At 49.1% G+C, this 25725-nt stretch overlaps 5 protein-coding genes across 5 annotated transcripts; 2 read left to right on the plus strand and 3 right to left on the minus strand.

The window, feature by feature from the left end:
• Nucleotides 1-163: 163 nt before the first annotated feature.
• Nucleotides 164-4699, plus strand: FPOAC1_011107 (uncharacterized protein; the record flags this gene model as incomplete). Its single annotated transcript, XM_044855493.1, has 3 exons — nt 164-565; nt 686-2331; nt 2389-4699. 3 exons carry the CDS (start codon nt 164-166, stop codon nt 4697-4699), a joined length of 4359 nt encoding a protein of 1452 aa, XP_044702806.1.
• Nucleotides 4700-5077: 378 nt separating this feature from the next.
• Nucleotides 5078-6607, minus strand: FPOAC1_011108 (uncharacterized protein; the record flags this gene model as incomplete). Its single annotated transcript, XM_044855494.1, has 2 exons — nt 5078-6507; nt 6574-6607. The coding sequence occupies 2 exons, from the start codon at nt 6605-6607 to the stop codon at nt 5078-5080; spliced, it is 1464 nt and encodes a 487-aa protein (XP_044702807.1).
• Nucleotides 6608-7694: 1087 nt separating this feature from the next.
• FPOAC1_011109 (uncharacterized protein) lies at nt 7695-10246 on the plus strand (the record flags this gene model as incomplete). Its single annotated transcript, XM_044855495.1, has 5 exons — nt 7695-7953; nt 8006-8286; nt 8347-8502; nt 8557-9833; nt 10135-10246. The coding sequence occupies 5 exons, from the start codon at nt 7695-7697 to the stop codon at nt 10244-10246; spliced, it is 2085 nt and encodes a 694-aa protein (XP_044702808.1).
• Nucleotides 10247-10866: 620 nt separating this feature from the next.
• On the minus strand, nt 10867-13442 carry FPOAC1_011110 (uncharacterized protein; the record flags this gene model as incomplete). The annotated part of the gene is made up of 4 exons (XM_044855496.1): nt 10867-11651; nt 11702-12782; nt 12832-13307; nt 13388-13442. 4 exons carry the CDS (start codon nt 13440-13442, stop codon nt 10867-10869), a joined length of 2397 nt encoding a protein of 798 aa, XP_044702809.1.
• Nucleotides 13443-14981: 1539 nt separating this feature from the next.
• On the minus strand, nt 14982-16457 carry GSK3 (serine/threonine protein kinase; the record flags this gene model as incomplete). The annotated part of the gene is made up of 6 exons (XM_044855497.1): nt 14982-15115; nt 15170-15568; nt 15623-15971; nt 16026-16109; nt 16163-16335; nt 16412-16457. The coding sequence occupies 6 exons, from the start codon at nt 16455-16457 to the stop codon at nt 14982-14984; spliced, it is 1185 nt and encodes a 394-aa protein (XP_044702810.1).
• Between the last annotated feature and the right edge of the window lie 9268 nt (nt 16458-25725).

A 25725-nucleotide genomic window follows, 5' to 3' on the forward strand; every position in this document is an offset into this window, starting at 1 on the left:
TTTTGTTCCCGTCCCAATCCCGATGTTCTGGTGTTATTAATATCGTGACTATTCACTAACAAACTTGGCATCACCTGTGAACTGAGACAAGATACCATTGAGCTCAATTCTGTGTACCGTCGTTGGCCTTGGAGAGGTTATAAGAGGTTGACGCAACGCCAATATGCCAGACCCGGTAGATAAGGAGCTTCAGCCTTCTGATACTCAAGCTGCTCCTCTCGCCCCGACCAATTTTGAACGGTCTGGTGACTCAGATGAGGATCAAATAAAAGAGTCTGAAGAGAAGGACAGTGGAGGAAAAACGCAGTCCCAAGAATTGAATGAAAAAGACGAATCACGATTTGCAGACCTCGAGGAAGTCAACACCGGTGCATCTGAAGCACAAACAATTTCGCGGGCGACATCAGGCCCAAAGGACCCTCCAAAGAAGTCATGGCACAGGAAACTCAACCCTCTCCGCTGGGGCTCACCACCTCCAATCCCTGAAAAGTCAGCAAAGAGTCGGGAACACGAAGCAGGATTCCTCAGCAAGTTGACGTTTCAATGGATGAGTCCTCTAATGCATGTAAGTCAAAACATCCCCATGTTTCGATTTGGACGGCGGTCGTGACATATCTGCAAGCCACTATTATCTGACCGTGGTGCGGCCCGTCTTTTGTCGATTATGCTGACGAGATATTCTTAGGCTGGTTATCGAAGACCCCTAGAGGCGAACGACATATGGACGGTCAATCCCGATAGGTCAGTCGAGCCTCTGACTCAGAAAATGAAAGAGTCGTTCCAGAGACGAGTCGAAAATGGTGAACAGCATCCTCTGTTTTGGGCTATGCATGAAACCTTCAAGGTCGAATTTTGGACTGGCGGTGCATGTGCTCTCTACACCAGCATCATACAAGTCATCAGCCCCTTCACGCTTCGATACCTAATTCAATTCGCTTCCGATGCCTATGTAGCGAACCAGACCGGCGGGCCTCCACCCCATATCGGCAAAGGTATAGGCCTGGCTATCGGTATTACACTGATGCAAATCAGTCAGAGTTTGGGAACCAACCATTATATCTATCGAGGTATGACAGTAGGTGGTCAGAGCAGAGGAGTTTTAATTGGCCTCATCTACGAAAAGTCTCTGGTTATATCTGGCCGCGCCAAGGCTGAGGGTGCTTTGCAGAGCAATGTTCGTGATGCAGAAGACGACGCTCAAGCCAAGAAGAAGGCAAAGAAAGCAAAGAAGGCCAAACCAGATGCTTCAGATGGCACTGGTTGGGGTAATGGCCGAATTACTGCCTTACAAAGTGTCGATACCTACCGTGTCGATCAAGCATCCGCTCTTTTTCACATGGTATGGACATCCCCGATCTTGTGTCTGCTCACATTGGCACTTCTTCTCGTCAACATCACCTACAGCGCCTTGGCTGGTTACGGTTTGTTGGTTATTGGTATGCCTTTTCTGACAAGGGCGATCCGGAGCCTGTTCCATCGACGACGAGCGATCAACCTTGTCACCGATCAACGTGTTTCTCTCACCCAGGAAATCTTGCAGTCGGTTCGCTTTGTCAAGTACTTTGGTTGGGAAAAGGCCTTCTTGGAACGTCTCGGAGATCTCAGAAACAAGGAGATTCGCGCCATCCAGATCTTGCTCGCCATCAGAAACGCCCTTAACGCTGTCAGCATGTCGCTGCCCATCTTCGCTTCTATGCTCTCCTTCATCTGTTATTCCCTGACACACAATGGGCTTACGGCTGCTGAAGTCTTTTCCTCGTTGGCTTTGTTCAACGGCCTTCGAATCCCTCTGAACTTGTTACCGATGGTCTTGGGTCAGGTAATTGACGCCTGGGGATCTGTTCAGAGAATTGAGGAGTTCCTGCTTCAAGAAGAGGCGGTTGAAGACATGATATTTGACACTAAGGGAGATGACGCGATTCGACTTGAGGATGCTTCGTTTACTTGGGAGAAGTCTCACAAGGAGGAGGTTGGTAAGGACGAGAAAGGCAAGAAGGAAAAAGACAAACGCGCTCCTCCCCCCCAGGTTGAGTCTTCTGGCGATGATACGAGCACTCTTGTCGAAGAGCGGGAGCCCTTCAAGCTTCAGGATCTCAACTTTGACGTGAAAAGGAACGAGCTTGTTGCTGTCATCGGTTCAGTAGGTAGCGGAAAGAGTTCTCTCCTGTCTGCCCTGGCTGGAGATATGCGAAAGACAAACGGTCAAGTCACCTTCGGCTCATCTAGAGCGTTCTGTCCCCAATATGCTTGGATCCAAAACACCACTCTCAAGAACAACATTATATTTGGCAAGGATATAGACAAGACATGGTACAACAAGGTCATTCAAGCGTAAGTTTCGAATCCGTATTTTGCCGGTTGTTTATTGTTGTTAACATCATTCTACAGTTGTGCTCTTCAAGCAGATATCGATATGCTCCCCAATGGTGATTTGACAGAAATTGGTGAACGCGGTATCACCATCTCTGGTGGCCAGAAGCAGCGCCTCAACATTGCTCGAGCTATCTACTTCGATGCTGACATTGTACTCATGGACGACCCTCTCAGTGCTGTTGACGCTCACGTTGGACGCCACATCTTCGACAATGCCATTCTAGGCCTTCTCAAGGACAAATGCCGTATCTTGGCCACTCATCAGCTCTGGGTCCTGAGCAGATGCGATCGCATCATCTGGATGGAGCACGGAAAGATCCAAGCTATTGACACTTTTGAGAACCTCATGAGAGACCACAAGGGATTTCAGACACTAATGGAGACTACTGCCATCGAAGAGAAGCGCGAAGAGGTTGAGAAGCCTGTCGACGGTGATGAACCGACTGCGGATGAGAAGAAAAAGAAAAAGAAAAAGGGTGCTGCTCTGATGACGCAAGAAGAAAGGGCCAGTGCCAGTGTTTCGTGGTCCGTTTATGCTGCTTACATCAAGGCATCTGGCTCGATCTTGAATGCTCCACTGGTATTGTTCCTTCTCATTGTATCTCAGGGAGCCAACATCGTCACGAGTCTGTGGCTGTCATACTGGACTTCGGACAAGTTTGATCTGTCAACGGGTGTGTACATCGCCATTTACGCAGCACTGGGTGTTGTCCAGGCTATTCTTATGTTTGCCTTTTCCGTCGTCTTATCTATCCTCGGTACAAAGTCAAGTAAAGTCATGCTTCGGATCGCTGTCACTCGTGTTTTGCGAGCACCCATGTCTTTCTTTGACACGACACCTCTTGGACGCATTACGAATCGCTTCTCTAGAGACGTTGATGTTATGGATAACAATCTCTCGGATGCGCTTCGTATGTTCTTGCTTACCATGGGTATGATCACGTCTGTGTTCATTCTTATTATTGCGTTCTATTACTATTTTGTCATTGCTCTGGTTCCTCTCTACGTTGCATTCGTCATCGCAGCTATCTACTATCGTGCATCAGCCCGAGAGGTCAAGCGTTTTGAGTCTGTCCTTCGATCGCACGTCTTTGCCAAGTTCGGAGAGGGCCTCACTGGTGTGGCATCCATCCGAGCTTACGGACTCCAGAATCGCTTTATCAATGAGTTGCGCGAGTCTATTGACGACATGAACGGTGCATACTACATCACTTTTGCCAACCAGAGATGGCTGTCCATGCGAATTGATCTCATTGGTGTACTTCTCGTCTTTGTTACAGCCATCCTGGTCGTTACCTCACGTTTCTCCATCAACCCTTCTATTGGTGGTCTCGTCTTGAGTTATATCCTTTCCATCGTGGGTATGATGCAGTTTTCGGTTCGTCAGCTTGCCGAAGTTGAGAATGCCATGAACGCTGTTGAAAGACTCTACTACTACGGCACGGAGCTCGAGGAGGAGGCTCCCTCCCATACGGTTGAAGTACGCAAGTCATGGCCCGAAAAGGGCGAGATTGTTTTTGACAACGTTGAGATGCGATATCGAGCAGGCCTCCCATTGGTTCTTTCAGGATTGACAATGCATGTCAAGGGTGGCGAGCGTATTGGTATTGTCGGACGTACTGGTGCTGGAAAGAGCTCTATCATGAGCACGCTCTTCCGTCTGGTCGAGATCTCAGGTGGCAAAATTACCATTGATGGACTCGATATCTCTACACTTGGCCTTCATGATCTTCGATCTCGTCTCGCCATCATCCCACAAGATCCTACCCTGTTCCGAGGAACTGTTCGCAGCAACTTGGATCCTTTTAACGAACACACCGACCTGGAGCTTTGGTACGCGCTTCGCAAGGCAGACCTCGTCCCTGCCGACGCCGAAACACCCGAGGACGCTCGCCGCACAAACGACCCTTCACGTATCCATCTCGACACAGCCGTTGAAGAGGATGGCCTTAACTTCTCGCTCGGCCAACGGCAACTCATGGCTCTTGCGAGAGCTCTTGTCCGAGGTGCCCAGATCATCGTCTGTGACGAAGCTACTTCCTCAGTCGACATGGAAACAGACGACAAGATCCAGGCTACCATGGCGGTTGGCTTCCGAGGCAAGACACTGTTGTGTATTGCTCACCGACTGCGTACCATTATTGGGTACGATCGCATTTGCGTCATGGATGCGGGGCGTATCGCAGAGTTGGATACGCCATTGCAGCTTTGGAAACAGGGAGGCATCTTCCGCAGCATGTGTGATCGTAGTGGTATCAGAATGGAGGATATCCACGGCGCAAGAGAGGAACTCGGTAGTGCGATCGGAGAATCGAGTGGGCAGTAAAATATTGGCAACTTTGACTTGATCAAAAAGCGATGTTCAACGAGGTCGGATCCATTTTATAAACATGGATTAAGTTACTTAGAATAAATCCATAATCACATTTACCTAGAGGAGAGGAATTGTTCTGCGGAATAAAGTTCATATATATTCTTTTAGGTCCATAAAACCAACAACGCCTGAATGATACATGCCGCTCCCGAATACCTCTAGTCTAGCCACCCATCAGTCGATGTTGGTGGCTCTCACAGTCATGCTATATACACTAATCTTAATCGACCCTTTCGCATCTAAACTATCCTAGTGGATATGAACGGTCGTGCTCCTCATTCTATACCTGTTCATCAATTCTTGTCTTTCAAGTCAAGTCGTACTCATAGCTCAGTCTTCGATACCGTTCCATGACTTCTCATCATCGGAGCGATTCCCGGCGTCTGGCCTGACCTCCTCTTTGGGCTCTTTCACGGGCTTGGAGTCTTGCTTGGATTCAAGAGCTACCGCCTTGCGGTGTGGTGATCCTGTCCCGTTGGGTGATTCCGACCGTCGTCGCTTCTCGCCTTTGTTGTTCTGTTGCTTGCTGTGCTTCCTTGTAGGAGAGCCGGGGCCCTTAGTCTCCTTCTTCTGGGGGCCGGCTGGACCCCGAGGGCCGGCTCCCAAACCATTGTTCCACCTTTCAAGCATACCGGCGACCTTGGGGCCCCAGACCTCTTCACCCTTGGCGAGATCCTCATACTCGAGACAGTTCTCGGTGCCAGTCTCAAAATCGTTCTGGCGGGTGCGCGAAAGCTCTGCCATGAGAGCTGCTGAGTCAAGCTTGGCGCCTAGATCGTGGCAGAAACTTCTGACGTAGAAACCAGATGTGACTGTCAGTCGCACCTTGCAAGCTGGAGGGCCTTCATCGCTCCATGGAGGTGGGGTGCTCGAGTCGGGTGCGTCGGGAACCAGGTTGTGTCCCTTATTAGAGTAGGCTGGCTGTGGTAGCTTTCCGAGGGCGCCCGACATCAAGGGAGGTTCCTTTGACTTTCGCGATTTCTTTGAAGGCGCATCTTTGATAAGGGCATCCTGACGCTCTTCGAAATTGCGCTTGAACGATTCATGCGCCGCTATCGCTTTGATGTCCTGCTGCTTCTCTTCGGGACTCAACGGCTTGTTGCTTTCTTGTTGCTTCTTGACCCTCCAGACCTGTTCTGCCAGGTTACGCTCCGCAGCTTCGGCCTCTTCGGTAGGCCATCGGTGGTTGTGCTTTCCGGGCTCGTACCACTCCACCATTTCAATGTCCTTGACCTCGACTTCTCTGCCTTCGATCTGTCGAGGAATAGGCTTGCCCTCACGCGCATACTCGTAGAGGGGCTTTCCGTTCATCTTGAGCGCAGAGAACAGTGGCGGGATCTGAGTGTGGCGGCCGCGGAAGGAGGCAATCTCCTTCTCGACCTTTTCGCGAGTAATGTGTTCATAGGGCCGCTTGGTAAGGATGCGGCCAACTCTATCATAGCTGTCGGTAGCGGCACCAAACACAACGGTGGTCTCGTATGTCTTGGTACATTCGAGGAACCGGGGCAGTGCCTTTGTTGCAGATCCTACACCCAGGATGAGAACTCCGGTAGCGAGAGGATCGAGAGTTCCGCCATGACCAATCTTGACTTGGGAAGCCTTCTTAAGAGCCTTGCGACGGGCGGGCTGCCCGCCATTCTCGTTGGTGCGCTTTGCGACTTCTGACTCGATCAATGGCTTGAAAAACTCGGAAGGATTGAAAACCTGCTGGCATTCGCGAATGACTTGGGCTGAGCTTTGACCGCAAGGTTTGTTGATGGCTGGATAGGAGCAATCGTATTAATACCATTGATTCCATGAATGATCAACCCAGAGCAATCACATACCAAATACGCCCTCCCTGAGAGAACCCGTGGCCATCCTAAGATATCTTTGTGGGAGGCGCATGTAAGCGCTTCTAGTAACAGAATAGAACAGATAGTGAAAGGAAAGAAGGTAAGTAAGGTGTGAAGATGCGGTGGAGCTTGTAAAAAAGAATCCATTCACCACCCGCCTCAGTAAATAAGTTGCACCCTGGGACTATTAGTTAGGTAGGTAGTTACTCGAGGACTGATGGAGGGGAAAAAAAAGTCTTATCGGCGCATTCCCCGCTAAAACAAACTCTAGAACTTTAGGACATTAAACAATTGGACATTTCATCGGGCAGTACATAATCAAATGATGAAAGAGAACTCTATAGATGGAAAGATCAACTTCAAGCCTAAAGCATATTCCTAAGTCTTGGACGAGGAAATCTCAGAGATTTGAAACCTATTTGTTCTATATTTTTTATGTTTCCTGTGAATTGCAAAGGTATGGGCAGCAACTGAATAATTCTGACAATCCATCGAAGCTTAACAAGTCATTATCAGAGATATTCTATTGGAGCGCAGGCACTTTAAAGCTCGCGTTTTAGTGGGTCTTGGAAGCTGCAAGGGCCCCTCAGGGTGTCAGAAGAATTGGCCGCTGGAAGCATAAGGAGCGAAATTAGTAGGTCAGCTTATGCTCAATAGACTATAGCTCTGAGGCTGTTTATTTTTGTACCCTAAGCCTCAGGAGGCCAACTTTTCTGCTACCCAGTGGCCCCCCCGCCCTGTACTATTTAGCTTTCACTGGGCTCTGCCCCGCCAATTTCATCAATGTTACACTTGCCATAGCGCGACCGCGTTCCGTCGGTACCTAGGTTATACCCACCCACCTACTACGATTATAGATGCAACATTTCAACATCGACGCTGCACTCTTTGCACTCTCCACATTTGACTTAACCACTTTCGCTGCGCATTACAGTTTGTAGGCTTGACTGCCTCTGCTCGCGTCAAAAGAAACGTTTCGTCAACAAATACCTGGCCATAAATACGTCCAAATCCAGATTTATATTCGTCCCCCTGTCGCCATCACCGAGTGTGCGGATCAACAGCCCAAACCGACCGCTCCATGGGCTCCATCCGCGTATAAACCAGCAAACATGGCCGGGCGTCGCCGTCGTGCGTCCACGTCGAGCGTCGACACCGAAGATGAAAGCAAGGTGTCATGGTGCCAGGAAAAGTCGGTTATGAGATTCAACCATTCCATTGTCGACCCCGAGGCCTGCTTTGAACTCAAGGATGCTATCGTTCTAAACAAAGATGGACAAACCATGGAAAATGCCCTTGACGTAGCTGACCGTGGTCCCTTCATTATCCGCGGGACCTGCCTTGTGGAGGATCCAGCGCAGAGGGCGCACCGTTTGTGTTCCAACTATTGTCCTTACGCATTACTTTTAATAACATGTTCCAGTCATCATGAAAGTCCGCAAATCGATCGAGCTAGAAGTCAGGAAATGCGTTCTGTACTCTATCGGAGAAGACAAGAACGGTTCGCCGATCATCTGGGTTGCGGGCACATGTGCTTGGTTTGAGCTCAACCCATCAAAAGCATACGCGCCCATTTACAGACAGATGCGAGAGGCTGTGGTACTCTATTATCGCATACTGGCTATCTACAGCGATAGAAAGCCAAAGAAAACAAAAAAGGGGAGAAAGGATATTGAGAGAGACCTCCATCATGTTTTCCACGAGGTTTGTGCTCAAGGCCACTTCATTCCGATCTGGCGTGCGGCCTTGCTAACCCTTTTCAAGTATGCCACTAGGATCGGAGACGGCTCGACACTTGAAGACGTTATTTCACGATGTGATAAACATGCATCATTTTTGATCGCACAGTGCACTGGAGATGAGAGCGAACTTGACTGGCGAACTACCCCTTTCTACCAGTGGTTGATCAAAAGACATCCCGTCAGTAGAAGACTCTTCTGTCCCATGGCAAACTAGACTAACACAGACCTTCAGGATATTTACAACAAGGAAATTGAGCGCCAGTACAAACCACTTCAGCCTCTTCCATCTCCTTCCATAGAGGTCAGCGAGCCATTGGTACCCCAGACACTTCCCTCACGAACACGCAATGGCTCGTCAGCCCCATCAGTCGCCCTTAGCAATGCTACCCCGGAGGTCATCGAACTTGATGACAGCCCGCCACCACAACCAGCGTCGCGGTCACGCTCTTCTAGTCGCAGGGCGAACCCTGAAATTGTTGAATTGGGGAGCTCTACTCAAACCTCGAGGGACATCTCGGCGGCCCCAAGACCAGCTAGTGTTCACTCATCAATGAGCACACCATCATTCACCCCTCACCCAAGTGAAATCTCTTCCTCGGCAACCAGCGCAAATGAGACTCCCTTCCAGAGTGTCTTAAATGCTATTGAGTGGGCATATGCGGAGACTGAAAATTCTAAGGCTGGCCTCACTCATTCAGCCACTATGAATAAGCTCTGGACGAAATACAGATTTCCCAACTACAAAAGCGACCAGAAAGCATCCTATAGGGTCCCAATTGAAGAAGTACTTCACTACAACGCAGGCGCACTGCTCCAGGTGCTTGATACGGATAAGTACAAGCACCATGGTTTCTACACCTGGCTCGAAGAAACTTCCAAGAAGCCATTCAACCCTGTAGCCATCAGGCCATCCGATTTTCCGTACCGCTTAATACGACGCAAACAATCTAGCAATGCGCTTTCTAGCAAATTGGCCCAGCCATCGCCCCTCGCGCAAATCGGAACACCTACGGGACCGTTCAATGAAGAGTTCTCAAGTCCCGCTCGTTCATCGCCAGCTGGCAAAAGTATCAGAAGGCCAGGCCGCCCATCTGGTGTAAAGTCCAGCCTTCGTTTAACAGCCACTTCCAGAAAGCGAGCTCACTCTGATGTGGACATCGACTCACAGGATGAAGGAGCAGAACCGAAAAGATCACATTATTTTTCTGATGAAAACGATGCGATTGAAAACGAGGGCCAGCTAGGTTCATCTGAGGATGAACCGACTCCTGGTTCGTCCGAGGAACTTGTGAAAATTTTCCTCAGAGCAGACAACATACCAACAACTATTCCACGCGGCCCTAATGAGACATGGGTTTGCGAAGAAGACAATTGTGGATACGTAGTCCGCGGTGGTGATCTTCGAGACTGTCGTGAACGCATCAGGCAACACTTCAACGAGCACGAGCGACAGATGAACCGTGTGAGTCTCGCAATGACGGAGGGTTCACGTGGACATCTTCCGGTGAAGTACGTATATTTTAAGCCTTTCTTGATACTCGTCGAGTTGAACAAACCTCCCTTCCTCCCCGTCCCCAAAACCCCAACCCCTAGCCCAGGAACTACGGATGAAGCCGACACAGCAGCATCAACCCCAACCCTGGCCAACAGCCCTGTGAGAGTTCACCTGTACCAATCTCAGACTCCTGTGTCATCCCCGAAAGCTCCCGTACCCGTTACCACCCCTAATTTCAGGTCGATGATGGACGGATTCCGAAGACGCCCTCACCCTGTGTCAGACAACATTGATCGACTAACATTTGAGCAATAGTCACCTCATGGATAAGCTCAAAAAACTAGGCGAGGCGTCCCAAGCTGCCGAGCAGCTCATAATTGGCAGAACTGTATTGCCTCGGCGCATCAAACGAAATCTCCTTATATGATGAGATCAACAGGCGACCCGTCTACTCTCCACCCTAATCTTCTTTTATTTGCATTAAATTGCTTTCGATTCAAGAGACCGAAAGATGATACCCTCAACATTAGCTCGGCGCGTATGTGTTCTATGGGCTCTATCGGTGGCATGGTACTTTTGGGATGTTTGGTCTTGATTTCCAGCATCAAATGGATACTACCACAATCAAGGATAGGGAGTGTGAAGTGTTGCATATGAATTGAATTATGACTTATGTATGAAAGATATCAAACGCGTGTCCACATCCTTCAAATACACGAGTAGTTGTGAGCGAATAACATCACCAGTATGAAGGCAATTAAATGCGTGACCATGACGCACTTACATAGACACCCGAGTATTGCTCGTCACAGAATGGCACGCCAGAGGGAATTTTGAACACGTCATAGCTATGTCTAGTTGAATAATGAATCCTGCAAGAAATCTCTTTGACGTGTATGGTATTAGATAAAATTCGCCTAAGCTCCGGTACCTGTAATTCTTGAGAGGAAAACACACCAACTGAGCTCCTTTTTAGCATGTGGCCATTTCTAAAAACACAAACCCTATCTATCACCTCCCACCACCACAACCTTGCAATTAACTCCTCTAGTTCTCTGCTCCATCAGTTACCATATTATCTTTGCCTACACTCTTGGCAGCCTCGAGAGCAAACGCCTCCTCAACAGCGCCCATTCTGTTGAAGACGCGCAGCCATCGCTGCCCCCATCGTCGGATCATGGCCTCACGATCACTTGATCCGTCGCCTTCTTCCATTAGCTCATCCTTGCTTCCCCCGGCCCAGCTAATAAGGGCATCATTTGTGGCACGGAAGAGGTCGCGGATCGACTTGACTTCTTTGGCGCGTGTCTCGTCGTCAGTGTCAGGAGAAGAAATCACCTGGCGACTGCGAGTGGCAACCTTGGTAAGTGTGTTGGAGACGAGCTCAAAGATATGTGGCTCAGCTAGACTCTCGCCTCCATTGGCGCCGTTTGCGGGTGTGCTGGCGACGAGGGCCCAATCCACCACGGTCATCGGGGTCAGAATAGAGTAGTTGAGAAGCTTCTCGGTGATGGACAGCGCAATGCCTGGGTGCGCATGCCAGTAGCTCATAAGTGCTGAAATGATCTGAGCACGCGCCGCCTCTGAAGCGTTGCCGGCTTCAAGCAGTCTGCCCTTGGCACGGTCGATACAAGCAAGAACATGGCTCAGCGACTTGGAGCCAACCCAGCAGATAGCGGTCATAAAGACGTCTGTGCTAGCAACCAAGGGATCCAGTGATCGCTCCGAAGCTTGGGACTGGATGCTGTCAATAAAAGGTTGAAACTCTTCATCCGCAGCCTTTTTTCTCAGAAGACCAGCGATCTCCATGCCTTCCTTGGAGAATGGTGTATCTATATCGTGTGTCAGTTGTCTGGGCTTCACGAAACAACAAAGTACATACCAGGGTTCTTGAACTTGAAATCGGGGACATCCTTCTCCTTCTCAGGGCCTACCAGAGGCAGATAAGGTTCAGGCAGAGTCTTCTGAATTCTCTGAGCGAAACTGAGTCTCACCTCCTTATCAAGTGCTCCTTTCAGGAACCACTTGCTTGGGTGATAATCAGGCAGTTGAGCATCGTCTACCCACTCGGCCCACTTCCATGTGAAGCCAAAGTTGCTGAGGTGGTGGGAAAACCAGTCCATAAAGCGGTAGCTCAGCGCCAGATCCATGCGCGGGCTATTTCGGTACAGGTATCGAATCGCCCTACCAAGACTGGGTGCAATGGCTGCTGGTGCCAGCTTGCAGGCTTCAGTAAGAACGGAGTGATAGTACACAACTTTTCGTTCAGGAATAGGCAGTTGGAACAACTGTGAGAAGACGGTGTCAACAGCAACATCCTCAGGTTTCCAAGTATTCTTTCCCGTTGGGAAATTCTTTAGTTCATCGAAAGGTGTAGCTCGTTTAACAAAAGTGCCGTCAGCGAAGTAGCAATCCAAATCCATCAAGTAGCGAGCCGTGACGTTGCGGTTAAAGTCCAAAATGTTGATTGTGTCGAGAAGACCGTCTCGGATAAGAGAGGAAGCAATATCGGTGACGGCAGGGACTGAGGGCATGTCCTGATTGGTGTATACGGAGAAATAAATCTCAGGAAACAGAGGGCGAGGTCCGGCAATGACAGTTGCAGGAATGGAGATCTCGGGAAGCGCGTGCTTGGGCGCACTCGAGAGTTTGTCTTGCGCCTCAATATCCTCCAAAGGCATTTCCCAAGGCCGTGGCAAACACGATAGCTCCCAGTTCCTGGCAGCTTCGGATTGGAGTTGTTTTTGGAGCAGCATGCACACACTCAGCGATGTGCCAGGGCTCTCCTCCTTGCCTTCGGGGTGATAGGGATCAACAAGGGCCTGCAGGGCATGGGGCTCCGACGCAATAATGTCCGTCTTTTCCATCAATTCCGCGGCCTTCTGTTGGAATTGTCCCGGAGTGGAGACCATAATGTAGGGAATGGTGAGAAGAATGATCTTAACAATCTCAGTACCAATGGTCTGCCTAAAGTTAGTAAATGGGATTCAATTGCAGATGTTCGAAACTCACGTCATCTGAGCTAGCTGTCTGGAGATCCGCAGCTCGGCTGAAGAGCTCCTCCAGAATTGGGAAAAGACCATCTCCCTCAAGCAGAGACTGCAAACAAGCCAAGAACTTGAGTAGCAGCTTCACGTCACGCCATTCGCCTTGTGCGATCTTCTCTGCCGTGATTTGCGTGATACTTGCAAGGATCTCGTCAACGAATTCGGGTTTCAGTGTGTTGATGATAAGAACGACAGCGGCAACGAAGGGTGTCTTCAATGGCTGCTCGAGCAGAAGCTGTGTCACAAGTTCGAGGAATGTCCTGCGAAGGTTTTCGTCGTCGTAGTTTTCGGCCACCATCTGCGCAATAGATTGAACTTCTTCAGCCCATCGGCGCAAAGGGGAGTCTGCGATGCTGAGAAGCTGTCGTCGGACGCGCACAGGAAGGGGCGCAGAATCAACCCGTCTCCGCTGGTTTCGGCGATCGTAGTGGTCATCGTCATCTGTAGGACAACATATTAGCAGGCGCATCAGAGACAACGCGACGACATCGCGTATCTTGCATTGATGCTAATCCACTAACCTCGATATCTTCGCTTGCGGTAGCCGCCCGGAGGTCTTCTATCGTAGTCGGCCATGATGCTGTCCTCGTCCTGCTATAGCAATCCAACGTGTGTCAATGATGGTCGATATTGGCGGTGGATGAAGTTTGTGAAGTGAAAGTGTGAGGCTGCGTCACTGCTAAAAGTTAATCAAGGGAAACAATGTGCAGGGATACATCCACTACAGTGCACAAAGCGAGCAAGCTAAGGTGCATGAACAAGGTTCGGATTGGAGCATGAGGCGCTACTAGGGGAAAGGTATCGCGAGGCTAACACGCTAACACCCGAGCATTGTGTATGCCTGAGGCATTCTTTCAAACTTTACATCGACTTCTTCGTACCAAGATAATTGAGAATTGAGATGAAGCAAGCAGCGTGCTGAATTTACAAATATTAAACAAATCGACTCTCCAAGTAGCTTCAAATATACTTTCCCCACAAATGGTTGTGAGTTTCAAAATGGCAAAGACTATAGAGCAATGGCCAATTCTTAAGTCAAGTTGCATATGTACCTATGTATAGGTAATATACATATGCAACTTGACTCGACATAGAATACAATATTTACCATTTATAATATTTCCCCAGACAAAGAAAAAGGATGCAACATTAACGTAAACAATCATATAAATTTAATCAACTTGCGCGTTTGAAGTCTAGAAATAAAAGCTCCGTGCTTTTCAAAGACGTCAAACCCTCCCAACGTCCTTCAATGCATCACATCATTCATTCTTTCTGCCTTTTATTTGCGATTCATAACCAGTCCCTTATTCTTTATATCGTCTTGGACCATTGACGACTAGACCAAATAATGCCAAACTCCTCCACGTCTTGGGGAAAGCGAGAGTAAGATGCCACAGGGCCATCCATAGCCAGCTTCAATTGATAATTTCGTTGCAGCATGAAGAACAATACCGGGTGCCGGGCTGCGTCCTCTGCAGGTAAAACCAGGCCGAGTAAACCATTCGCCTTCACTTCCGGGCCTCCAACCAACATCAGGATCGCGAGTCTCCGAGCAACCATGACAAGCCAGAACACGGTACCAAAAAAGAATTCAACAAATGTTATCCTCGTCATTCCCAAGCCAACCATTGCCGCAGCACTGGGTTCCACCCCTGAGGCGCATACAATGAAAAAATAGCACCGGTTATTATCCGCCATGCATCGAAAAGTGGTCTAAAAACGTAATTCCCTGCGATATGCATCAATGGGGTCATCCCTCCTCGTGACTAGCCTTGAGGCAAAACTGAGAGCGGGTTCGTATAAAGGGCAAGCACAACGCCCAATCCCCTCCCTACCGGGAAAGACTCCAACGCTCGCCAGAACAAACAGACCTTCTCAACTGGCCCTCGACGCCTATACACCGTGCCTTGTATTAAAGAACGACGCTGTTGGCTCTAGGGTCACATAGCGCCTGCTCGCCATCTGGTCAGGCTTTGGTGGGCCCTTGCTCCCAACCACTTTTGCTCAGCTCGGTACTGGGAGTGGACGAGGCAGGTCTCTTCCAGAGCCGCGGAGAGCCGGAGAAGGGTAAGAGCATATGCCAACTACCCTTTGCCTCGACGCGAGGCCGGCTCAGTCCAGTTTCGCCATCATCTCCTGCTCCGTCAAGGGTGTGAAGTGGTCGATATCAAGGCCTTGCGATGCGAGAACGGGGCGAATGTGTGCTGGAACAAGCTTCTGGTTCAGGCTAGGAGCAATTGAGAGTTCTGCTATGATGTTAGCTGTATTGGCATTGAAATGAATAGCAAAGTTCTACATACCATGACGAGTGAAGTCGAAGAGAGCAGGGAGTTCACGGAGCTGGCCAGTTCCGTGTCGCGAGTCGGGAAGCTTAGTGTTGGGGTCACGAAGCTCGTCGAAGAAGGGGTGAACCATGGCATCAATTGCAGATTGTCGCTCGGTGGGGGTGTACTCGAGCAGGCGAGCAATGAGGTCAATAGCGTTGGCGTCCGCCTTTCGGAAGACTTTATTGAAGGGATGAGGCTTAATTTGAGGGAACTTGTGCTCCATATAGTTGGGGTTCATTGTTCGAATCTGTTCCCGAGTAGGTGTACCCAAAACTTTGATGATCTCGACGAGCTGGTCGATACCCGACTCGCCAGGGAAAAGAGGTTGGCCAAGCATGAGCTCGGCCATCACACATCCAGTTGACCAAACATCTAATCACAATTAGCGAATGGAATTAAGCAAATAGGTTTTACACGTGATCTTACCAATCTTTGTTGTGTAGTTCGTGGCACCAAAGATGAGTTCGGGTGCACGATAGTATCGGGAGCAGATGTAGGAAACGTTAGGCTCGTTGGGGACCAAAATCTTGGCGCTTCCGAAATCGCAGAGCTTGAGAATACCGCTGTTGGGGTCGAGAAGAAGATTCTGAGGCTTGATATCTCGGTGGCAGATGCCTTGAGAGTGGATGTAGGCCAAGGCTCTGAAGAGCTGGTAGATGTAAAGCTTGACCTCTAGAATAGGCATGGTTGTCTTCATCTTGTTGAAAAATCGAGAGGCTCGGTAGACGGTCTCGGGCACAAATTCTTGAACGAGGTTCAGGTAAACCTCATCCTTCTATGAGGGAATTAGCGGGTAAGAACAGATGACTGGCTGGGCAAGGTCACATACACGTTCGCCATTGGAGTAGTAGAAGGCCTTGAGCTGGACGATGTTGGGGTGACGGACAATACGCATAATCTGTAGTTCACGGTTCTAAAACGAAGGTTAACGAACAGGCCATAGTACGCTGTGTTAATTGTACACACCTTGAACCTCTTGTCTTGAAGAACCCGCTTAATAGCAGCATCCTCTCCTGATGGAGACAGCTTGGTCTGGAAGACGACACCGAAAGAGCCGTTTCCTACAATCTTGCACTGCGTGTACTGCAGGTCCCGAGTCTCGCCGGTAATTCCGTCCTGAACCTTCTCGCGGATAACCTCTGCAATTATGTCAGTTCAGGCACCATACGTCAAGCCAGGGCCAGGCAGGCCCAATGACAGGGAAGATGTACTAACCTCCCATCCGGAGGCTGTTGAAGGCGTTTGGCCGATGAGCCGACATGGTTTGAATGCGTGAATCTTAGTCAAGGCGTGAGTGCAAATAGAGTTGAACGAAATCGCCTGGGCGTTTCGACAAAAGAGAATATGCGAAGAGCTATTAAGTGGGCCGTGATGGGCAGAATGGAACGAGCCAATGCTGAAAGACAAGCAAGAACTTTGGGTAGCGATGCTCCTTCAATGGAAAGCTAGATTTGCGCAATAGACAAGTGTACGACACTTGAATGACGATGGGCGAATGTCTCGGTCGAGCAGGGTATCGGCACGGGCGCAGAGGGGCGGCTCGTGAGGTTATTTCTGCACGTAAAAGCTCGTCAACCAAGGAAATTCTGGCTGATGAAAGACGATGCCGTTATTCCAAGTAGACTATAAACTGTTCGTGAGTCGAAGGCAACAACGAGGACGATGCGCACGAAATTGGCAAGGCCAAGGGTATCTGGGGAAACAAAGAGAAAACCGAGGGGAGAGTCGGTGGTGTTTTTGGTGGCACGGGACAGGCTGGAGGGGGGAGCGGGGCAGAGGGGAAGGGAGGGGAGGAAAGGGAACAGTGGGCGCGAGAAAGTGGGCAAGGGACGGGGTATAAAAAGCTGCTGGTAGCGAGGGTTAAAAAAAAAAAGGACGCCGGGGGGGACAGGGCCTAAAGATAGATCGAGGTACTAATGGGAATGAGTGGTAAGGTAAAAAAGGTATGGTAGAACCAGAGGTGGCGACGTAGGTGCAGGTGCAAGTTTAGGTGAAGGGACGGGCAAGCCGTGTTCAGTCAGGCTTCGTTTCTTGAGAGGCGGCGTTTGCTTTGCTGACTGATCACACAGGGACGGGGCCCAAAGCGATGGACTTTTTGAATGGAGGCAGGGCAGAAACAGGCAGAGAGTGTGAATAAGTGAAGGAGGGAGGCAGGAAGGGTGAAGTCGTTGACTTGACGAGTGTGTGCGTGTGCGTATGCGTGCGAACGTGAGTGCGGCAGGATGCGCTATGCTACGCATGGATTTACCAGCATGGATTGTTTGGGTAGGAAGGTTTTATTATTCTGTCTCTCTCTTTTTCGTCCTTTTGGTTTTCGATTCTCTCCAGCCCGTTTCTGCAGCTCAGGCTATCGACGTTTGGATGCCAGTGATGTGCAGTGGAGAAGCAGCTGCAGTCACTGTCGTCGCTGGTTTTGAATAAAAAAGAGGCTGGCTATCCACGCTCTCAACTGTGATGGATGCCCGGACGAGCTTTTTTGATTCAGAAGGCCTCGAAATAATCCAGGGGACAAGACGACGGGTAACAAGGCGTGTACTCGGTGCTAGGGGAGTGAAAGCTCAGGGAGTGCGGGCACGGGGCTGGCACCAAGCGGGTCTGAAGGGGCGGGGTGCTGGCTTGATGGAGCACGCTCGTGACAGCCCATCGACAGAATGCAGCCAGAGAAGACGAAGGATGAAAATAAAGGCGTTCCGGAACTGACGATGATCAAGGAATTTCGAAAATTGGAAGTGCAGCAAGGGAGAAACTCATACGGTTCATGGGAAAGGTTGGTAGGCTGAAGAGAGACATAGATTGAATGATGGACTTACTATGTGATGCGGGCGACACGAAAAATGATGACGATATCGCTTAGTTGGGAGTCAATTGTGCTGGTGACCTCGAGATCTTAGGTATGTAATCGTGGCAGCTAGCACCGAATGATCGCGAGATGCGTGAGGCTTTCGAATCAATCAAGAAATAATGTGACAAGGGCCTTCTGTTTGTTGGAGAAAGACACAGGTGTAATCGGAACGGCTTGTTATGCACAGGTACGGTTGTTCAAGGTTGCTGGGCAAGTGTTCATGTGAGTGCAGTTGGGTGCGGTGCAGTAGCTGTGCTTCTGGCGGCGTACGTGGTGATGCAGCGGCTAGGTACTGTAGCAGGGGCACAGGTGGTATAAACGATACGATGAGAGACGAGCGAGGCCACAGCGAGTCCCTTTTTTCTAGGTGATTGGGTTTATTCGAGGTTTTACAGATAACGGCGTCGAAGAAGGCAGAAGGCGGTTGGTAGTCAAGGTAGGCAGGCTGAGGCCGAGCTGGGAACGCTCGAACGGACAGATGCGATGTACGCGAAACGATGGGATATGATACAACCCAACGAGAAGTCTTAGGCCAGGGGAGAGTGTGAAAGCTCTCGAGGCATTCTAGGAACGGTGGATGAAGTCAATCAAAGATGATGGTAGAAGAGGAATGTCTGATGTCTGGTGGAATGAGCTGAGCTGAGCTGGACTAAATTGAGCCTCGTCTATGTTGGTTCTAAGCTTGCTTGCTTGCTGAGAAGCTGTTCTGAATGGGACTTGACAAACGGCCTGACTTACCTAGTACTGGACCTAGCTGACCTCTAGGTACCTCTCAGGTAGGTGTCTACGAGCAGGTACTTACCACTAGGCACCAAGTGACCTGAGATGAGACTAAATGATAGCGCCTTAGGGGTACTTTTCCATCTGAAAAGCAGTCTCCGTACCTTAGTACTACTAAGGTACGAATTAATCTACCTGGTACAGAGTGCTCTGTGGCAGGACCTAGGTAGAGGTGCTAAAAAGCGTGCACGGAGCGGCTATGCGGGGCGGTTTTCTGCTTAATCGACAGAGTGACGGCATGGGCGGCCATAGAGAGTAGGTAGATACCTACTAAGGTAGTGAGACGTCAACGAGCAACTTAGTATGTAAAGTATAAAGAAAATAAACGGTTTCCATTAGTTACCTAAGCTACCTACCTGCCTATGCTAGGTAGTTTGTTTGGTGCAGAGGAAACTGCCTTGGAGTGATAGGAAACTTGTTACTATCTAAGCTAGGGATCCAAAATAAAACCCAGCAATTCTATGATCCCATTTGGTGTAGATAGAGTGAGTAATTTTGTCGCTAAAGACCTCATGTAGCAGTTGGGTTTTGGGGACCCCAGGGAGTGTATCGGGAATGGCAAAGGGGGAATTCTCCATTGGGCTGGTGTGTGAGAGGCTAATGTACCAGAAAGGTTGTATTCGTAGCTACTAAGCTGGAAGGAAAGACAGGACTCGTTCCAGTACATACTATGCATATTCTGACTGTTGATGCACGGCGGTGTCTGATATGGGAGGTGACAGATGCCAGCTAAGTATTCATAGCAGGGGTCTTGTATCGTGAAGATACGGAGAGAATATGAGACTGAATATGCGTAGGTACCTTACGTAGAGAAGTTGAACAATGTGGTGGTGGGGGGTACAGCACGATATGTTAGTACTTATTTGCAGAGGCTCTATACTCGCCTGTTCAGCAAAGTAGTCTAGATCTCGTTAACGAACGGCTTGAACCGACCGCAGGGGGATTTATTTTTGGAAAACAACACTCCTTGTGTCTCGAGAGCCGCGTCGCTACCAGGACTAAATCAATCGAGGATCAATGGACTTCGATCTCGAAACAATTGGTTGCAAATATGTGAACGTCTTGTGAGCAAATCCAACACCCATTCAGAGGACCCGCAGCGTTGGGCTTGCTCATGTGCCCATCTTGAGACGGGTAAGGTTCCTGGAAGGTACCCAAGCGCTAAAGTCCGGCAGGCGAGACCTTTACCATCCCGGGCATGAATGGATACCATGCAACCGCGTACTTTACTTTCCTGGAATTGGGTAGATCGAGTCGGGTCTGTGCAGCCAAGATGCCTCAGGGTAAGGTACCGACGCAGCAGGTCAGGTTGAGTTCATTCAGGGAATCGACAAACGATACCTGTCATCTGTCTAGCTATTCCTGAGATGGCTCAATGTTGACTATCCAAGGGTATTGCAATCCATACTTTAGCTACCCTTGACGGGTTGGATCCATATCGGTGAGACGAAATAATCGGGTTGTAGGGAAGTGATCCATGGGCCTGCCGAATCGCTTCCTGCATGACAGTTAATTGTCTCGACCCTTAAAAAACCTTCATACAGCAATGCCAGTTCTTGGATGCTTGCATTTCGCCGATGAACTGCCTGCCATACGAAAAGGGTACAGTATCGGAATAGCGATTTGAGTGACGTGAAGCAAGTGCGGTCGAAGACGTTCCTGCCTAGTTACATGCTACGGCTTATAGACCAGGTAGGACAATGGAAGGTGAAAGTCAAATGAACAATGAACCACGACTGCCCGATATGTCGTATTGCACTGCGCCTTTACAACACCACACTCATTCACTCAAGTTGACCTGAAAATTGATTGAGAGCCTTGAACATACTACTATTTGCCTACTACCAGAAACCAATTGCCCTCGTTAACAGTTAAGTTAACACATGCAGGACGGCAAGACGTGATTAGCGAATATTGACCAATCGAGTTTCTGTATCAACAGTTAGTTAGATTCGAGCAAAAGCAAAAAGAAAAAAAAAACCCCATGAAAAGCAAGCGAGAGATAAAGACAAAAGAGATCTACAATCTTGCCAAAAAGAGACATGCAACTACGTACCAGACATCACATATGGATCCTTGAGTGGACTCGGTAGAAGCACTGACCATAATCTGCAAGTCAAGGTATCCCGAAAGCCACATGGTTGTCTTCATTATTAACAACGCAGACAGGCAATCTGCTATCCCTCCCTACACACTGCCCATTGTCAGGATCAAAGAAGCTGTACCTATGGGAGGGGGGGGGCACCCACGAACGAGGCCAGCACATAATCATCGACTAATTCCCATCTACTGCAACATGAATACCATTGCTTCAAAGGAACACTTGGTCCACATGATATTGAGAATAAGGACCGACTAATGCAATACGTTAACTCCTTACCAGAGCCTCAGAGGTCACGTCATGTCACTTTCCATCTTAACGCATCAGCTCACGATTACGGCCAAACAAAACAGAAGTTATTAACAACAATCCCAAGAGCCAATGACAATCAAGAAAATTGGTAGAGAAACAGACTTAGCACAAGTATGTAGTTATTCGTTGAGTCAGGCACGGCTGCACATAGATGCATCGGCACTGTAACAAAGGTACTGGGTACCTAGGTAGGTATGTATTATGTTCAAGGATTAGATCTTTTGACGGACCAATATCAACATTGTTAAATCTATAACGGAGTACCTGCTAGCTAACTACCTACCTAGATTATCGATCAAAAAGCAACATTGGTAACTTACAAGGGGCATGTTGGGCAGCGCAAAACAGACTGCAGCTCTTTCCCCGGCACCCTCCCCTGGCAGTCATAGTGGTCCAAGCTGACCCAGTCTCGGTTGGTTCCCACCTGATGCAGACGCAGAACCAGAACTTGAGATAATGATGGACGTTTTCACTTAACACAGAAGTCACTGAGCACATGCGCCTGCGGGGCCGTGGCACGACGAGGCTGGGTGGAACCCTGACGTCTGAAGCTCTGGAACCTCAAGATCCAGAATTCAGGTGTCCAATTGAACGATACGATTAATGCTTGTTGTTGCAGTTTGTCGTGCCCTAACACCTCCACAGAAATTTGCAACTCTGCGGTATCCTCCTTGCCTTCAACGACGCCGATTTCGAGTTGGTTGATCAGCACGAACGCTTACTCCAACTATTGAAGCTGCAATAGATACGAATCTTTAAACCTTCACCAACTGATAAATCTTATACATGTGCACATGGCATGCATCAGCTTGTATTCGGGTAATTTTATCGGTTTCAGTACTACTTTCAGTACTACCAAGGCGGGCAACTCGCTGTCCCGCCATAGCCCTAGGTAGAGCCATCAGTGGCCAGTGATGATTGGAAGCCAATTGGTGGTGTCGAGGCGTGATCAAATGGTGCTTGATGTGGACCTACCTTGCCTTTACATGGTTACTGAGTGTCGACGCCAACGGTGATCTAGCTGCGGCCAATGAAAGCGCCAGCAGACGTCATGCTACCCATGGACGTCATCTGTCAAGACCAACGGTACAGGCAGCACTAAGCTACTGATTGCCAGTGGGTTGGGTTGAGTTAGACTTGCAGCAAGTACAAATTGAATGTATCGGAACAAGCGATAGATCTTGCAAGAACGGGACGGAGATGCCCATACCGTTTCGGCATGTCTTGACAGGTATGCAATCAACAAGGTCGCGTCAAAAGCCGATGCGGCCACGGCACATGGGTGACAAGTTACGCGATATGTTGATGACGCTCTGCTCAACTCAAGGACTGAGAGGACTTGAAGACCATCAAGCCCCTGGCACCATCGCCTCCACTTAGACCAAAGCTGACCACGGGTCACTCAATGGGCGGCTGCCGACCACTCACGGGCTACCGGTCGCGGAAGTTGGAGCTTCCCAGGTGGTGTGCAGTCATGCTTAGTGGATAGGCTTTGCGGAATGCAGATGGTCATGAGACCCTCGTATGCAACGCTAATAACCATGGCCGAGTTTTAAGTTCACGAAAGCGCAAGACCTATTTGTTCAACGAAAGGGAAAAAAGGGGTCCCAAGCCATGCTTGAACCAATCATTAAGTTGATCAAACCCATCAAACCAAATTCCAAGCTCTCAACTCTTGAGTCTTGTTATCGCCAGGAACCAACCAACAGGGCTTGAATTCAAAGCGGCATGAGGAGTCGTTTCCCTCAACAGATGAGCCAATGGTTCGCCACGCTATCGTTATTAGCTTCACTGAGGCTCAACCGACAAGTTGAAAGTCGCTCTTGACTGCCCATATCATCAAGCTCATTGTGATACAGACGCTAACTGTCTTTCGCTGGATGTATTCGTCTTAACACTTTCTCAAAGCTTGGAACCGCAGCCGGAAGGCATGTGTCTGATTTGGACCGTTCAACACCAAATCATATTTTGGCATGACTTCTCAGATATCAGTCGCCCCATGTTCCGGGCCTCGATGTCGAATATCTTCAATGCTTAGCTCCATCTCAATTAACGTCAGGTGACACTGGTTGAACTGCCGAGACAGGTCAAAGCAATTAAATATTATGTAGCGAGTTGAGGCAATGCAATCAGGATTGTCGCGGGCTTGCTGATGTGCTTCGCAGGCCAAGGCCAGGTTAGATGAATTCAGCATGCCTGTCGAGTTAGCATTACAAGTGCAACTGTTGCTTACATCGAATAAAGGCTGATTCGTGCTTCTACCTAAGCTTCCAAACTGAGGCATGACAACTAACACATAATCCTTTCCAGAGAGACTCAACAGGTTGGCTTACATTTCGTTTGAGGCACATCCAACAGAACATTGACGTTCCAGAAATGAGAGAATAGGCCACAAATATACGTCTCTTGACAACAGCAGTCATCGACCAACCAGTGATGACTCTGTTCATTTAGACCGCTCGAGATGTTCTCTTCCTCTGAGGTAAATTTCCTCTCCTTACAACCTTGCCAGACCTTTGCGTTTTGTCAAACAATACAAGCTTTCGGAATGTCATCGAGTATCGATAAGCGCTGTCTACGTATGGTGTTGGAACGCCAGTGCAATTTCCATCCTCATGTCTTGCCTTGGAGCGACATCTATGATACCGCTCATGCCATTACTTGAGAGGCACAATTGGTTTATATCAGCGTCGGGGCGCACGACAGCCTCCTGTTTAAAATGTGAAAGCCAGCAGCTCCGACTTTACATCGTTCTACCGACAGCAGTGTGGTATCTATGCTGTTGTACAAAAACAAGCCATCGTTGGTCTGCCTATGTCGGGTTTCTCGTTATACAAAGCCTCTTTAGACCCCTCGCACAACTTGACAAGGATCATTCATTGTTGGCTCCGGCGATCCGTGACACGAGCCTAGATAAGATCCGTGACACCCTGTTTCTCTAGTGAAGCTCTTGGGTAATGACTGTCTAGTCGACTTAAATAGGCTCTTGTGGCATGTGGTTCGTAGCGCGGCACACTGAAACGAGTCGTCCTGAGTTTGTTTGGGTCTCAGCTGTCACAGAAATGAGGGCTGACAATCCAGGCTCTTGAGAACACTATATCACGCTCTACTCAGGCATGACCAAGCGTTGTTACAGAAGAAAACAACATCTTGCTACATAGTAACCTGGTCCGTTCGCCATTCTCAATGATTGTTGCCAGATAACCACGCAATGACATGGATAACAAGATCTATGACTAGCATGATGAGGGCTACACGGACAGCCACGGCACATATTGATTCGTTGAGGCGTGTAATTGGATAATGTACCAAGTCGAAGCCACCGCACGAAAAATGAAGCAGCTTACAGGCTTGAGAGGTGGGAGGTAAATTCATTGGTCTTCCAACTCATATACACTGGCGGTTCATTGAAAAAGGTTGACTAGCCGATGCAATTACATGAGTGAGGCACTTTTGGGGTGGATGAACACTCTTCGCCGTTCCTGGTGTCAAATAAACCAAGAGTGTCTCCTTTCACTCCTCAACATACACAAGATCTACCGAGTGAGTACCGTCCCGTCCTGACATGTCTCTCTTGCACAAGATTTTGTGGATATTCATCTACCGCCTTAAAGATGTTGTCTCAGGCTTGGGGACTTGAGCCATCACCGAGCATCTCAAAACCCACTAACTTGACAGTTACCCGAACCAACACTGACACAGGCATGGCATAGGGATGACAGCAGTTGGGTCGGGGTTTATCAGTGTTACCCTAACTAATGCAATATTTGACTCAATTGTTGAGGTAGCCTAACATCGTTGTAGGTTCTTGTTCTTTATGCAGGTGGTAGTTCTGCGTCTTGTCATATATGACCGCAGACCGGAGCGTTATCCAAGTTCCCCGAGCCAAAGGGATCTACTGGCCTATGATCTGACGAAAATCCAAAGCTCCTGGCATTGATGTAAGTGAATAAACTGGTGATCTTTGTCATATGACCCTGTTACAAACAGACACTGCATATTCTGCTGTTGTGTACTGTTATTCAACCATTGCCAGTCAGCATAATCGTAACGATCATCACATGGGCACACATCATCCTGCTTGTTCTCCCAGGCAAGAAAATTCTCAGCCAGCCAAAATCACGCTCATCTCGTCACTCCTTCAGAAACGGCTCACGGCCCCCCTTTAACCCCTGTGCACCCGCTTCCATATCCAGCGACGTGCATCCGTTGATACTGAGCCCCCCGGCCGTTCCCCAGGTACAAGGCATCGGGAGGCCGCTGCATTGTGCTTGCGCAACGCAACCTAGTTGGATTGACCTATTTGACGTGAGTGTCGATCCTTGCTCAACTGCAACTGTACTGGGAGAGCTGCGAGACGAGCCTCGCCCAATGTAACAGGTTTCATGGTTTGTCTAGCTTGTTATATCGCGCCACGACTACGTTTACGCGGTCCATCTTTGGTCTTTTCATCCATTCTTTTTTTGTTTGGTACTGACAAGGAAAGACGACTGT

This window comes from Fusarium poae, chromosome 4 (genome assembly GCF_019609905.1).
Source record: "Fusarium poae strain DAOMC 252244 chromosome 4, whole genome shotgun sequence".
In the NCBI taxonomy this organism is placed as follows: domain Eukaryota; kingdom Fungi; phylum Ascomycota; class Sordariomycetes; order Hypocreales; family Nectriaceae; genus Fusarium; species Fusarium poae.